This window comes from Lethenteron reissneri, chromosome 32 (genome assembly GCF_015708825.2).
Source record: "Lethenteron reissneri isolate LAM-NWPU_2019-01 chromosome 32, ASM1570882v1, whole genome shotgun sequence".
NCBI lineage: Eukaryota > Metazoa > Chordata > Hyperoartia > Petromyzontiformes > Petromyzontidae > Lethenteron > Lethenteron reissneri.
In genome coordinates, this window is record NC_083810.1 from 11,044,211 (window position 1) to 11,056,176 (window position 11,966).

The following is an 11,966-nucleotide window of genomic DNA, read 5'->3' on the forward strand; positions in this document are numbered from 1 at the left end:
TATGTATTTGTTGCCCTTATTGAAACGGCTGTGCGCCGTATGGACCTGGAAACTCAATATTTTCCTGTGCAAGAATACGGGCGGGTAAACCGTGTGGGTTGACGCGGTGTGCTGTGGTGTTTTGCCACTCACCCCGTTGGGGTAGTGGTGGACCATGACGCCCAGCTTCTCGTACATGGAGGTCAGCGTGCTGCTGTGCTTGAGGTCACTGGCCAGGAGCCTGCGGTTCACCATGTGGTAGTAGAGGGCATTCCGCAACTCCCGGTTTACGTTGCTGACCAGCGCGTCCAAGACTTCCTGGAGGCATCGTGCGCGTGCGTGCGTTTGTTGGGGACAGGTAAAAGATATCGTCATTATAGAGAGACAAAGGCGGCCGGGCGTGGTGCTGGTCACTCTTACCCTCGTCGCGTGCCTTGCCGACCTTCACAGGTGCTACTCGTTAACAGCATTTGCCCCAACAGTCTCTTAAGGGCTACTCGGGGGATGTTTGTCTTTCGGGATAGGTGAGTGTGAGAGAGTCAGAGCAGGTGAGAGACTGACAGCCCAGAAGCATTGGAGAGGAAGGAGGGGAGCGGCTGAAGGGGGCTGATACCCCCCCTCGCCTCCTCCTGAAAGATGAGCCCCCTTTGTGAAATTCCTTATAGTCAAATCGCAAAAAATATTCACGCAAAATTTACGACAATTTAGTTGTGGGCGTCGCGATGAGAGTTCGAGCAGAATACGTGGTCGTCAAACGCAGATGAAACCGTCACTAATTCCTGTTCAGCGTTTGTTTAAATTTGTCTGTGTCATGCCACCCACCCACCCACCACCCCCGTGACTTGATGCACTCCTCCACATTCAACGAGGTCTCACGCTCCGGGAGGTTCGTTGGGGAGCGAGACACCGTTACGCACGCACGCGCACGCACGCACACGCACGCACGCACGCACACGCACGCACGCACACGCACGCGCACGCACGCGCACCCACACGCAGAGAGAGAGAGACCACGGCCACATGCAGTACACACGCAGATGGCCTGGCAGCTCACAATACCCCGCACCAAGGAGCAATGTTCCCACTCGGATAATTGAAAACGAATGTTTCCCATTAATCACGCACGGTGACATGCAAATCCCAGGATACTGAGAACTGATTGGAAATGAATTAACAGGGGAAATGCCATGGCAGGTGGGCCGAGTTGACCCCTGGCTGGGATTTGATCTTGGAATCTCATTATTGCGAGTTGCGATGCACTCCAAAGGGGGTTACACACCGACTACCAAATAACCTCGACTGTGCCCCCATCGTGTCAACTCTTGGAAGCTGAGCAGAGTTTGCGTCTCGTTAATTCGGGGGTGTTGTGGGCTTAGTGTTCAAGCTGACTCGGGTAACTTCTGGACAGCAATCTAATCTATCCGTGTGAGGCTTTGAGCGTTGTGCCTTCGTACGCATTTACATTGCTGGGTGTACAGAGACTTGGGCATTTAAGAAACGTGCCCATTGCTTCAACTGCCACGGTGGGAGATCGATGGAGCGACCTGTGGGTTGCAAATCCCGTGTGCTAATTACGCTCCACCCCCGTAATTACTGTTATTACTCATTGTTATTATCGCCACATCGTATGTGACACATTTGTGTTTTTTCTGCAATATTTTGCTGTCTTTTCTTGGATTTTCTGTTTGCACTTAGTCACATATTCACTTTAAGATGTTTTTTGTTCATGTTTTTGTATTTTGTTTGTTGCGGTTGCACCCGATTCAAGAGCCGAATGGCTCACAGGGCTATACCTAATACATGAACTTGAACTTGTTACAGCTGATAGCTCCCACTTATAACCTGGCTACAATGCCACGGCCATGAGTGCCATACCCTGTGGATTGGGCTCCAGAAAGAAGCAGGATCGGGCAGGATGGGGTGGGGCAAGCAACGTACGGTGCCGGCATGCCCATAGCCGCTGTCTTGGTTGAATAATTTGGTGTTATTTTCAAGAGCGCCTTTGCCATGTGGGATAAAACCGGGAAGTGCTGTATGGTGGGGAGCGGTGGGGGAGCGGGTAGCTTGCTGCGCTACTCAACCTGGCGACCCGAGTTCGATTCCCACTCACGGCCACCAACACTGGTGACGATCATCTGAATCGGTCCTGAGCCTCCCCTAGGTCGACTCAGCCGCAAGCGAGTACCTGGTGCGGTGTGTAAACATCGTGCTAGGCCACCCACCCCCCTCGTGTACCGTTCCGCCCTTCATAGGGTGCTCGCTAACAGCACTTGACCCAACAGCCTGTTAAGGCTATACCGGGGGGGATCTTTGTCTTTTGCGTGTCGGTGGCGGTGGCGGCGGTGCTGGTGGCGCTTGTCGTGGGGCTCGCTCACCGTGGGAAGCTCCGTCCACCCCTCGTTCTGCGGGGCGAAGTAGGTGACGGTTGCGTGCCCGTCCAGCTCGCCGCGTAGCTCGGCGCGCTGGGAGTATTCCTGCGTCGCGGTGGCGTCCACAGTCTCCAGCGTGCTGAACACGTTGGACAGCGGCGCGACTGGCAACGCGCGAGGCACACGCGCACAAAGATGAGTGCAGGTCAAGATCAAGCAAAATTGTACGCGTGTCAGAATTGGCTTCCGTACGATCCCACCATGGGACCGTACGTTGCCATTATGGCACGATGCGATACCATCGTGCTGTGCCATGATGCTCGCATGGTACCATACGATGCCAGCATGGCTCCGTGCGGTGCCATGACGGCAACGTACGGTGCCGGCATGCCCAACGCCGCTGTCTTGGTTGAATAATTTGGTGTTATTTTAAAGAGCGCCTTTGCCATGTGGGATGAAACCGTAGTCCTCGCAGGAAAAAATCCATGCGGCACGTGGCAATATCACTCAAAAGGTCCTTGCAGAGGGAATGAATGGACCAATTGTTGTACTGCCATCTCCTGGTCACCTATGGGGCGCTGTGGGATTAAGAGTCTGAAACATACGAGATCCAACAATCGTTAGCACAAACGTGCTATATTACAGGCATCCAATTCCCAAACTATGCTAATCCACTGCTCCATGGTTTCAAGTAAATAGAATAGTTGTGTGCATGGTTGTTTTTTTATATTTGCACAAAAGTCCAATGTTGCCAAAGCAGACCCCGTCAATTCATTGAAGCCTCGTATAGCGTTTTTATGTCTTAAGTGTTTATAAGTTCTTCCAAAGGCCCTTTTAAACACGCTGTTCTCCCAGCTGTATACAAGAGGCACACGTAGCTTGTGAAACGGCAGCCGCACAGTTAGAACCCAATGTTCGTGAAGGGCGGTGCAGCTCGTTCAACTCACTTGCAGGGCATCCTTTCTCTCCCTCAATCGAAATGAATCCAGGGCAGCATTCATAGTTCACAGTTCTATGAACAAAACATTGACAATCCAGCTTTGATAAAAAAAAATATGCCTCGACAAAACAAATACAACGTGCACCAATGCCAAGGGGACGTTACATTATTTGTTGGTAAAATTAAAGATAAGAATAAAGTTCCGTGCAAAGTATGTTGCTAGTTGGCTTAGCTGACGAGTGTGAAGGCGGTGCAACTGCGGTCCACGGGGCGGAGGGGCACAGAAGCTGGGCTATGAAGAGAGGGGGAAATTGGATCGAGCCCCCGCCCCCCCATATCCCCATTTCATCCCTTGCATCAGGGGCCCCATGCCAGCCAAGCTATCCCTACTCGATCATAGGCTGTGCAGTGAGAGATACTCTAGCTCCTTGTAGTGGCAAGACTGCTAAATGCACTTATTGAGTAAAAAAAATAGCAGGGTTTGTTCCTTTAGCTTATGAAGAAGGAAAACACTCACCCCTGCTGACTGTAGCGAGGATGAATGCGCAGCGAAATGAATATGCTCGTTACAGCACGTTTGTTGATGGTGGAAGCAATTACTTGAGCTGGGTTTTAAGATGTTTTTTTATGGTACAGCATTTCGTTTTGCCATATATTTGTGTTCAAACCGAAAACTCGTCATTTGTATTAACACATTTATTTGTTGCCTATATCGGCAGCATGCCTGCTGAACAAAAATACAATATCACTCTAAGCTCGCAATTCTCAAGACAAAGCCCCTGTGACATTTTGATGAATTGTAGCTGGCCAGACATGACTTTTTTTGGTTGAAAGAAATATCAATACATTACAAATGATCACAGAAGGATACTTTAACATCATAAACCACCTTAATTTATGAATTAATAGTGTCCATGCTCGCTGGTAGACAGGAGAAGACACGCGACCATAACCACAGTTATAGCGAGGGGTATATCGGATGTGGTGTGCGGCGTGCAGAAAATTAAGCACCGCACACAAAAAACACATCTCATTATACGTTAAAATTGTAACATTGTGCACTTAACGTGTCCTCAATGCTCGGCGCAATTATTAAAAAGCATAACATGCCGTATGTTCACGATCATCGGTGGAATTTCATTTCAAGCTGTGTAATCTCGAAGGGGGAAAACCATTTCACTCGATAAAGCATCACGCGATAAAAGATCATAAAATATTACGCGATAAAATATCATAAAATATCACTCGGTAAAAATCATAAAATATCACCCGCCGCTCATGCCGATGGAACCCCCCCACCCCCCACCACCAGAACGACGCGGGGGGCGGGGGGGCCCAGAGATGGGACACGAGGGTCGGTCTCATCTTGTTTGCTCGGTTCGTACGAAAATATGTCGAACTATAACGATTAGAATAATAATAAGATTCCTACCCCCCCCCCCCCCCCCGAGCTTTACATAGCCTTACATTTATGCAGTCGGCATGGTAACGGTGGATTGCAATCCGCCCTGTGCCCCGGGTGCAGAGAAAATCGTCAAGGCGGTTCTCCCCTACGCGGCGCGTGCCTTTGATGTCTAGACGCGGGCCACATGTTACCATTTAATTTGCTCTCCGCTCTGCTGCTGCTGCTGCCGCATGTCCGTCCCCAGAGCCCTTCCCAGTCCCACTCGCCCCCCCCCCCCCCCCCCCCCCAGGCGGCGCGCGTCAAGGCTTCTTCTCAGCTCTGGGTTTGGGGAGGCTAGAAACCTGGTAGACCTGCGAACCGTGATGGTCAGACGCGATACTGCCCATCACGGAGGATAACCCGTCCGTCAAACCGTCCCTGGGGGCAGTATTCGGGTCCTGGCCATCACGGTTCAGAGGCGCTGGGTTCTCAACCGGCTGGTTTCGTCTCGGTGCGAGTCGCGATGCGCGTTGTGTGTGATGGCCAAATCGTACGGGGCAACCCAGGTGTACAATCAGGGCCGGATTAAGGCACGGGGACTTTAGGGGTTGCAACCCAGGGGCCTCCCGACAGCTTGACGGGGCCTCCAGAGATGAAGTGGAAAGTTATTTAATTTGTGAATGCCGAATTTTATTTGTTGTTCGCCTTGTAAAACGATTTTTTCTTCTATAACTTTGTTTTCCTGTTTGAAAATATTACTGGGGGGCCTCACAGTACCTGGAGCCTAGGGGTGTCTACAAAATCTGAATCCGGCCCTGTGTACAATGCAATATATTCTGCGTGTGTGTGTATAGCGCTCTTCATGTGGAGCATCCCAGGGCGCTGTATAACAAAATATTGCGAATAAATTAACATGTGACACTTTAGAATTGTATTGTAACGCGTGGAATTCAATGTCTTTGTTACGGCGCTGGCCAAAAAAATGTAGGCAATGTTGTACACATTGACATCATTAATAATAATAGTGATCATTCACAGTCTTTTGTCATCCACTGATAGATGAATTCCTCCCTCATGCCTCATAAGTTGAGCCACGCTGCTCAGTGCAGGCTGGTGATGTGGGGAGCACATGCCCGATTCACCTATCATTTGCCATTGATGTTAACCATGGCCAAGATTCAAACCTTGGTTGCTGGGTTGTCAGTGCAGCGTGCTAACCATTGCACCTCCACCCACATTACAACCCCTCCACCCCCTTCCCATAACACATTGATGATATATGTGTGTGTATAAAACATTCAGCAACTCCAATCCTTCAGGGAAAGCCAGGTCAAGTCACGAGCTGACAATGCCAAGGAATGATTGATTTTAATAATTACACGTTTCAGAAATACGTGTCTTAGTTCGAAATGGCGAGTGCAGATAGCTTCCAGTCGCCACCACCACCAGCCACTGTTGCAGAGATCCACGCGACACGTGTCATTATCGTCCTTAATTTCATCTGGAGCTGAGCTCTGGAAAACATTTCTCTCTCACCCCCCCCCCCCACTCCAGCGGGGTGGATGTGATAGGGTGCAGAGAGTTGGGGGGGGGGGGTTGGGGAGTCACAGAAAATACTTTTGGAGAAATTCAGTCGTGCTCCTGTTGTTGAAGATGTTAACTTTTGTGGTCAGTGCTATAGTTATTTCTATGTTGCTGCTGCTGGCTTTTTCTTCAGTAGCGTGTAAATCCTGATAACTTTTGAAAGGTTAAGCAGTGGCATGAATTAACGGCCAGGGTTTTTGACTGGGAAATCAGGCAAGCAGGCATTCGCTCCATAAGCCAGACTTGGAGTTTGGCCATAGCAGGCTTAGCCAAATATAAATAACTGGCGGTTGACATTTAAGTTTGGCCAATTTTAGGATGACCCAAGTCCAGAACTAGCTCACTGAATAAATGCCCAGTTACCCAGTGGCTCAGTGCAATCCTGTTAGCATGTGAGTTGCATATAAAAAAAATTCAATTCAACAACAATGCGACGCATTTGTTTAGAACTCTCATATATATATAACATCATACGGGTTGGGTGGCCTTTTTTGGCAACAGCCATTCTTCGGAGCGGAGAGACACGGGCAAAGAAATTGATCGATTTAGAATTGTATAATCTCATTTTACTCGGTCGTGGGGCCATGAGAAAGTCTGGTCAATTAAAATAAAGTTGACTTGATGAATGCTTCATCGATATCGAAGCACATTTTCCGTGAATATACTTTGAGTAGCAAAAAAACGTATACACTCAACAATACATATTAAGATTACAATAGCTGTTGATGCCACCAACAAATGTGTGCACATATAGCACTGATTAAATATAAGGCAGTGTTAATGAAGAATAAGCTGATTTGTTTTATTCAAGTTTTCGTACGACTGCCAATGCAGCCCATTTCTTTGCTTCATTCATTTCATTTTTGTTAATAAACCAGTCATTAAGCAAACACAGTATACAACTACGTGGGATGTGCACACACATGCGTAAGCTGTCCGTGTCATGTGAATTTCTCCCTCCCCAAACCGACCGCCTTCCCAGCCCTCCTTACGTCGGCTTGCCGCAGATCTTCTTCTGATACCAGGACTTGCACGAAGAGAAGTAGCGCTTGCTCGTGCCGTCAATCTGCTGCACGGCACACGTGTTGGCCCTGTGGGGACGCACGCAGATGGGCCGGATGGCCTCCAACCTCAAGGACGGGAACTTTCCAAGCTGTCAAAATTATATTTATGCACCCCGTCGTTAATCCACCGCTGAATGAAGGCCTTTCTTTCCCACGCCGTGGTCAGTCAAGGGGGTTGCCTGACCATACTTCACCGCGCTGGGCACGCGTGGCTTTAGGTAGGCGGAGGAGTGCCCAGAGCGCGGGTTTAGAGAGGTGACTCGCCCCTTGACGTTAGTCGCGGCCGGGGATTGAAACGTGGGTGGCCATTCATTTTAGAGTGCAGTCTGCTAACGGCTGTGTCACTACTCCCCCAGAATATAGACATTATTAACAGCCAATAGTGATGTATGTACATCATTGTACCTAGCGACACATAACGATTTCCGCTCACGGCCAACACCAGTCACGATTATCTGAACCGGTCCTGGGCCTCCCTTAGGTCGACTCAGCCTCAAATGAGTACCTGGTGCAATGTGTAAACATCGCTACTGGGGAGACAAATGCGTCCGGGTGTGTTGTTGGCCTCCCACACCCTCGTGTGCCGTGCCGGCCTTCATAGGTGCTCGTTAACAGCACTTGCCCCAAAAAGTCTGCAAAGGCTATGCTCACTGAGTATCAAGACTTCTTTAGGAGTAATTTTTTTTTGTATTTTAGTTGAGTCATTTTGTTGTACGTGGAAATAATCTGGAATCCCTGGAGACAAACCCACACACGAGAGGAGAATACAATCGATCGCCTGCTTGCTGTACTGCCTTGTGAAGGCACCTCATTGCCATGAAGGTGGGTTTCTAATGCCCACACCACAGAACCCATCAGTTATGCAGGGGGAACTAACACTGCGGATCATATTGTCAGTGATGTTAATGGGAATCCGTTTTGGGGATATGCAGGATGGGGACGAAAATAAAACGGCGATAGTTGCGGATAATAAGAGTTGCGATGTGCATATGAGAGGAGTTTAATTGTAATGGCTCCAGCTTGGCGTGACCCACCAACCTTACGTTCCAGTGCATGTCTCACAGCTGTACATCACCTTGTCAGCCAAATAAAAAAAGAGTTGCTTCAGGGTTTGTCAGGAATGCAAAACGCTTTTCCACAAATGTCATTGGAAGGTTTTTTTTTTTACTTTAAAAGTCAGAACCTTGGAAGTTTATTTTCCATAGGGAATGTGACCATAATAACCCTAACCGAGGAAACCTTGAATAGTTTTCATATTTGAGCTCTAAATTCTCAGAGCCAAAACTGAAATCCCACAATGGAAACTTGGTGTGTGTGTGTACACGTGTGCTGATGGAATTGTGGGGAACGCTACTGCGGTGGTTAGCACACGGCACTACGGACCCGTCAACGCGAGTTTGATTCCCGCCCATGGCCAATAACAGTGGTGAATCTTCGCGACCGGTCCTGGGCCTCCCCTAGGCCGACTCAACCTTAAATGAGCACCCGGCCGCGGTGCGTAACCATCCGTACAGGGGAACACAAAGGCACGTGGACACCGCCTGTGCCGTGCGGACTTTCACGTATGCTAGCGAGCAGCACTTGCTCCGACAGTCGGTGGAGGCTTTACGGGGGATCTTTGGCTTGTGGGTGCGATTGCATAAGGCGATTAAACGTGAACGGGAGAACTTGAAGCTGGAGACATTTTCAAAGCCCCCTTGGTTGTGGGCCCATAACAATTCCAGATGCTCTCGTAAATCACTCCCCATAAAAATAACCTTAAATTAACATTTTGAAAGCATCGTTTTCGCTAAGATAGCACGAGCCGTCCGATTAATTAATGAACTCAAAACTGTGACCCTTCAGTTGATTAATGTAACAGACCTCGTAATATGTTGACCGTTTGTTGCCAGTCAAACATTAATTGCGTAATGTAGTTTTTATGGGGTTTCCTTTCAATGATTATCTGTATGAATATATGTACATATTTAGTATTTGTATACGAAGATGTACACTCTCTATATAACATATGCAGTAATATATACGTATCCTGTGTATATATATGCCAGGAGTAGTTTAAAACGTTTTAAGCTGAAAAAATTAAGAGTTTCACTCATCTACAGCATGGCTAATTTTGAAGCCTTTTATTATAGTATTTGCAAGTTATATATAATGCAGTTTAGATAATAAAAAAACACGTATGTTTATTTTTTTTTCTTTCTAGATTTGAAGCTTTCGTGACTGCAAAGATTCATACTCTTAGGTTTTTCCGGTAAAGTCACGTAGGTAAAAAATAAAATTCAAATTAATAAAAGTAAAATAAAAATCACGACGTTTCGGAGATTGCTGTATCAAGTAATACAGCAATCGTGCTGTGACGGTTCCACCTGAAGACGGAAGCTTGTGTTGCCTCCGAAACGTCGTGATTTTTATTTTACTTTTATAAATTTTAATTTAATTTTTTTACCCACGTGACTTTACCGAAAAAAAACTAAGAGTACGTATGTTTCTATTTATTTTTTAAAGTATTTTTTTCATTGAATGCCTCTCATCAAACAAGTCCAAAGGAGGTGCGGGCTGCTAGTTGGAAAACAAAAACGAGCATGTTAGATGTTGTATCTGCACTCAAAAACAAATGGATTGGCTTGATTCATGAATAACTGATGATGAAATATACACACCGGGACAAGAGACATAAAAAAGCACCAATACAAAGGGCCAACTTAAAGCAATGCAGATGATATGGGAGCAAGTGGTGGCTGAGTGACCCTGGGATCAGAGCACTGATCTGGCACCGATGAGACCTTGGGTTTGAATCCGGGTCTCGCTTGCGCTTGTTTCAACTGGGTTCTCAAGGCTAGCGAGGTGATGGTCTCAGTCACGTCACCAATGACTGCACAACAACAAAAAATCCCCCATCACTTTATAATTTGTGTTTTTTTCCCACTTGGTTTGAGTTAAGAAAAATGTTGCTTTGACTGCCAGGCGATGGACATTTCTCTGTAGCAGGTTAAGTGGTAAAATGCGCCCTTTAGTGTTTGTATAACAGGGTCTAGAGGGGATCTGAGAAACTGTTTCGTGACATCTGCTTCAATGAGCCTTTACTTTAACATACGGGCGTGATGGAATGCTCCGTGAGGATTTCGACGTGGCCAGTTTGTCACCCAGCATGATCCTGATAGCACAGTTGGAATAACACTTGAGGAAATGGCAACAAAACAAATAAGTAAAATCAAGGCAGTGAGGAAATTAAATAATGGCATCAGCGCTGGCAAGCTCTTCAGGCAGCAGGGCAATGAGATCCATCAAAGTGCACGGTTAATTTATTATGGTGACCCAGATGAAATACACTCCAATAATGTGACCAAGTATTATGACATTTTCCATTTTAACCCAATCGACCACTTCCCCATAGCCCGCTAACCAACTGGGCTCCAAGTAAGCTGAGAAATTCCAAAGCATTTTTCCAGAACCACACCGAAGGAAACAGGGAAAAGAGAATGAACTAAATGAATAGTGCCAGGTCATGTTGGGGAAACGGGCTGGCACGAGATCAAGCTATCCAGAGCAAATTACATCGTGAAAATCAGTCATGATTTCACAACAAATAGAGAAACACTGCGAATTTTCCATTTTTCTAAAACAAATGATTTATGCTTAACTGGCATTTGCCTGACACTAGCACGTGAGGTGGTCACTACTGGCATTGTATACAGTGAGTTATGTATTGTTTTAGTCTGTGTTCCTAATTATCCGCGTGTAATTGGATGGAATCCATCACATTTTTTAAAACTTTATTTCAACTTAAAATATCCGAAATGCATTCAACAAAACGTGAAGATGATATACTTATTTATACTGTTCATGAATCGAAACACATTTATCGAATGACTTTTACATTTGCATTTGTTCAGTGGATTTTTTAAAATACATTTTAATTTAAAAGAAAAAAAATACGATAATAGACTAAATTGAATCCAATTTGCCATGGAAGCTGACTGCATAATACTTGTGCACGGTCATTCTCTTCACCTTCGGAGGTATATATATATAAAAAAACAGGACATACTTAAATACCAGAATAGCGGCTAACCACACGCAAGTGCATTGTCTTGGGTGGTGTATTAAAATATTTCTATTTTTATTATGCAACTGAGAAAAAAACCTGGACCTTTAACGTCCTGCGAAGATTTACAGATTTTCCAAGAAAACATCTACCTCTAATAGAGGACGATCCTGGAGTAAAATTAGGACGGGTGGCAAGACCCATGGCGGTCAAATTTATTCGTGCCAAAAAGGTGGCAAAACACCACGATCCCGGGTCATGCCCAAAGCCTCACTCGCTCGTCGCACTTACCCCTCGCTCCTGCCTCGGATGCGGCTGTGTAGCAAGCAGTCGGTTGAAGTAGGGGCTCGCTTCCCCGTCGGGCAGCAGCAGCAGGAGATGCAGCAGTAAGGTGCCAAGCTGGGCCACAGACACACTCCGAAGTGCGCTTGCATACCCCATTGTTAATGTTACTGAACTAGTGGAAGAATAAAAACAACAACAACAACAATGCGTTTTGTCCTCAGTCTAAGTGGTGGTAGCTGGAGCCTCCTGGGTCCCGTTCACCCAAATTAACAGCACGGCTCACTGGCTCTTCCACTTTTATGTGTGCGTTAACGCT

At 46.8% G+C, this 11,966-nt stretch overlaps 1 protein-coding gene across 1 annotated transcript in view; it reads right to left on the reverse strand.

Moving 5' to 3' along the window:
• The window catches only part of LOC133350028 (transforming growth factor-beta-induced protein ig-h3-like), a 46,194-nt gene extending 34,228 nt beyond the window's left edge, over positions 1–11,966 (reverse strand). Inside the window, 6 exon segments of the mRNA XM_061563986.1 lie at positions 133–297; positions 2,355–2,512; positions 3,296–3,360; positions 7,249–7,347; positions 11,657–11,685; positions 11,687–11,966. Coding sequence (XP_061419970.1) covers positions 133–297; positions 2,355–2,512; positions 3,296–3,360; positions 7,249–7,347; positions 11,657–11,685; positions 11,687–11,806 — 636 coding nt within the window. The 5' untranslated portion in view covers positions 11,807–11,966.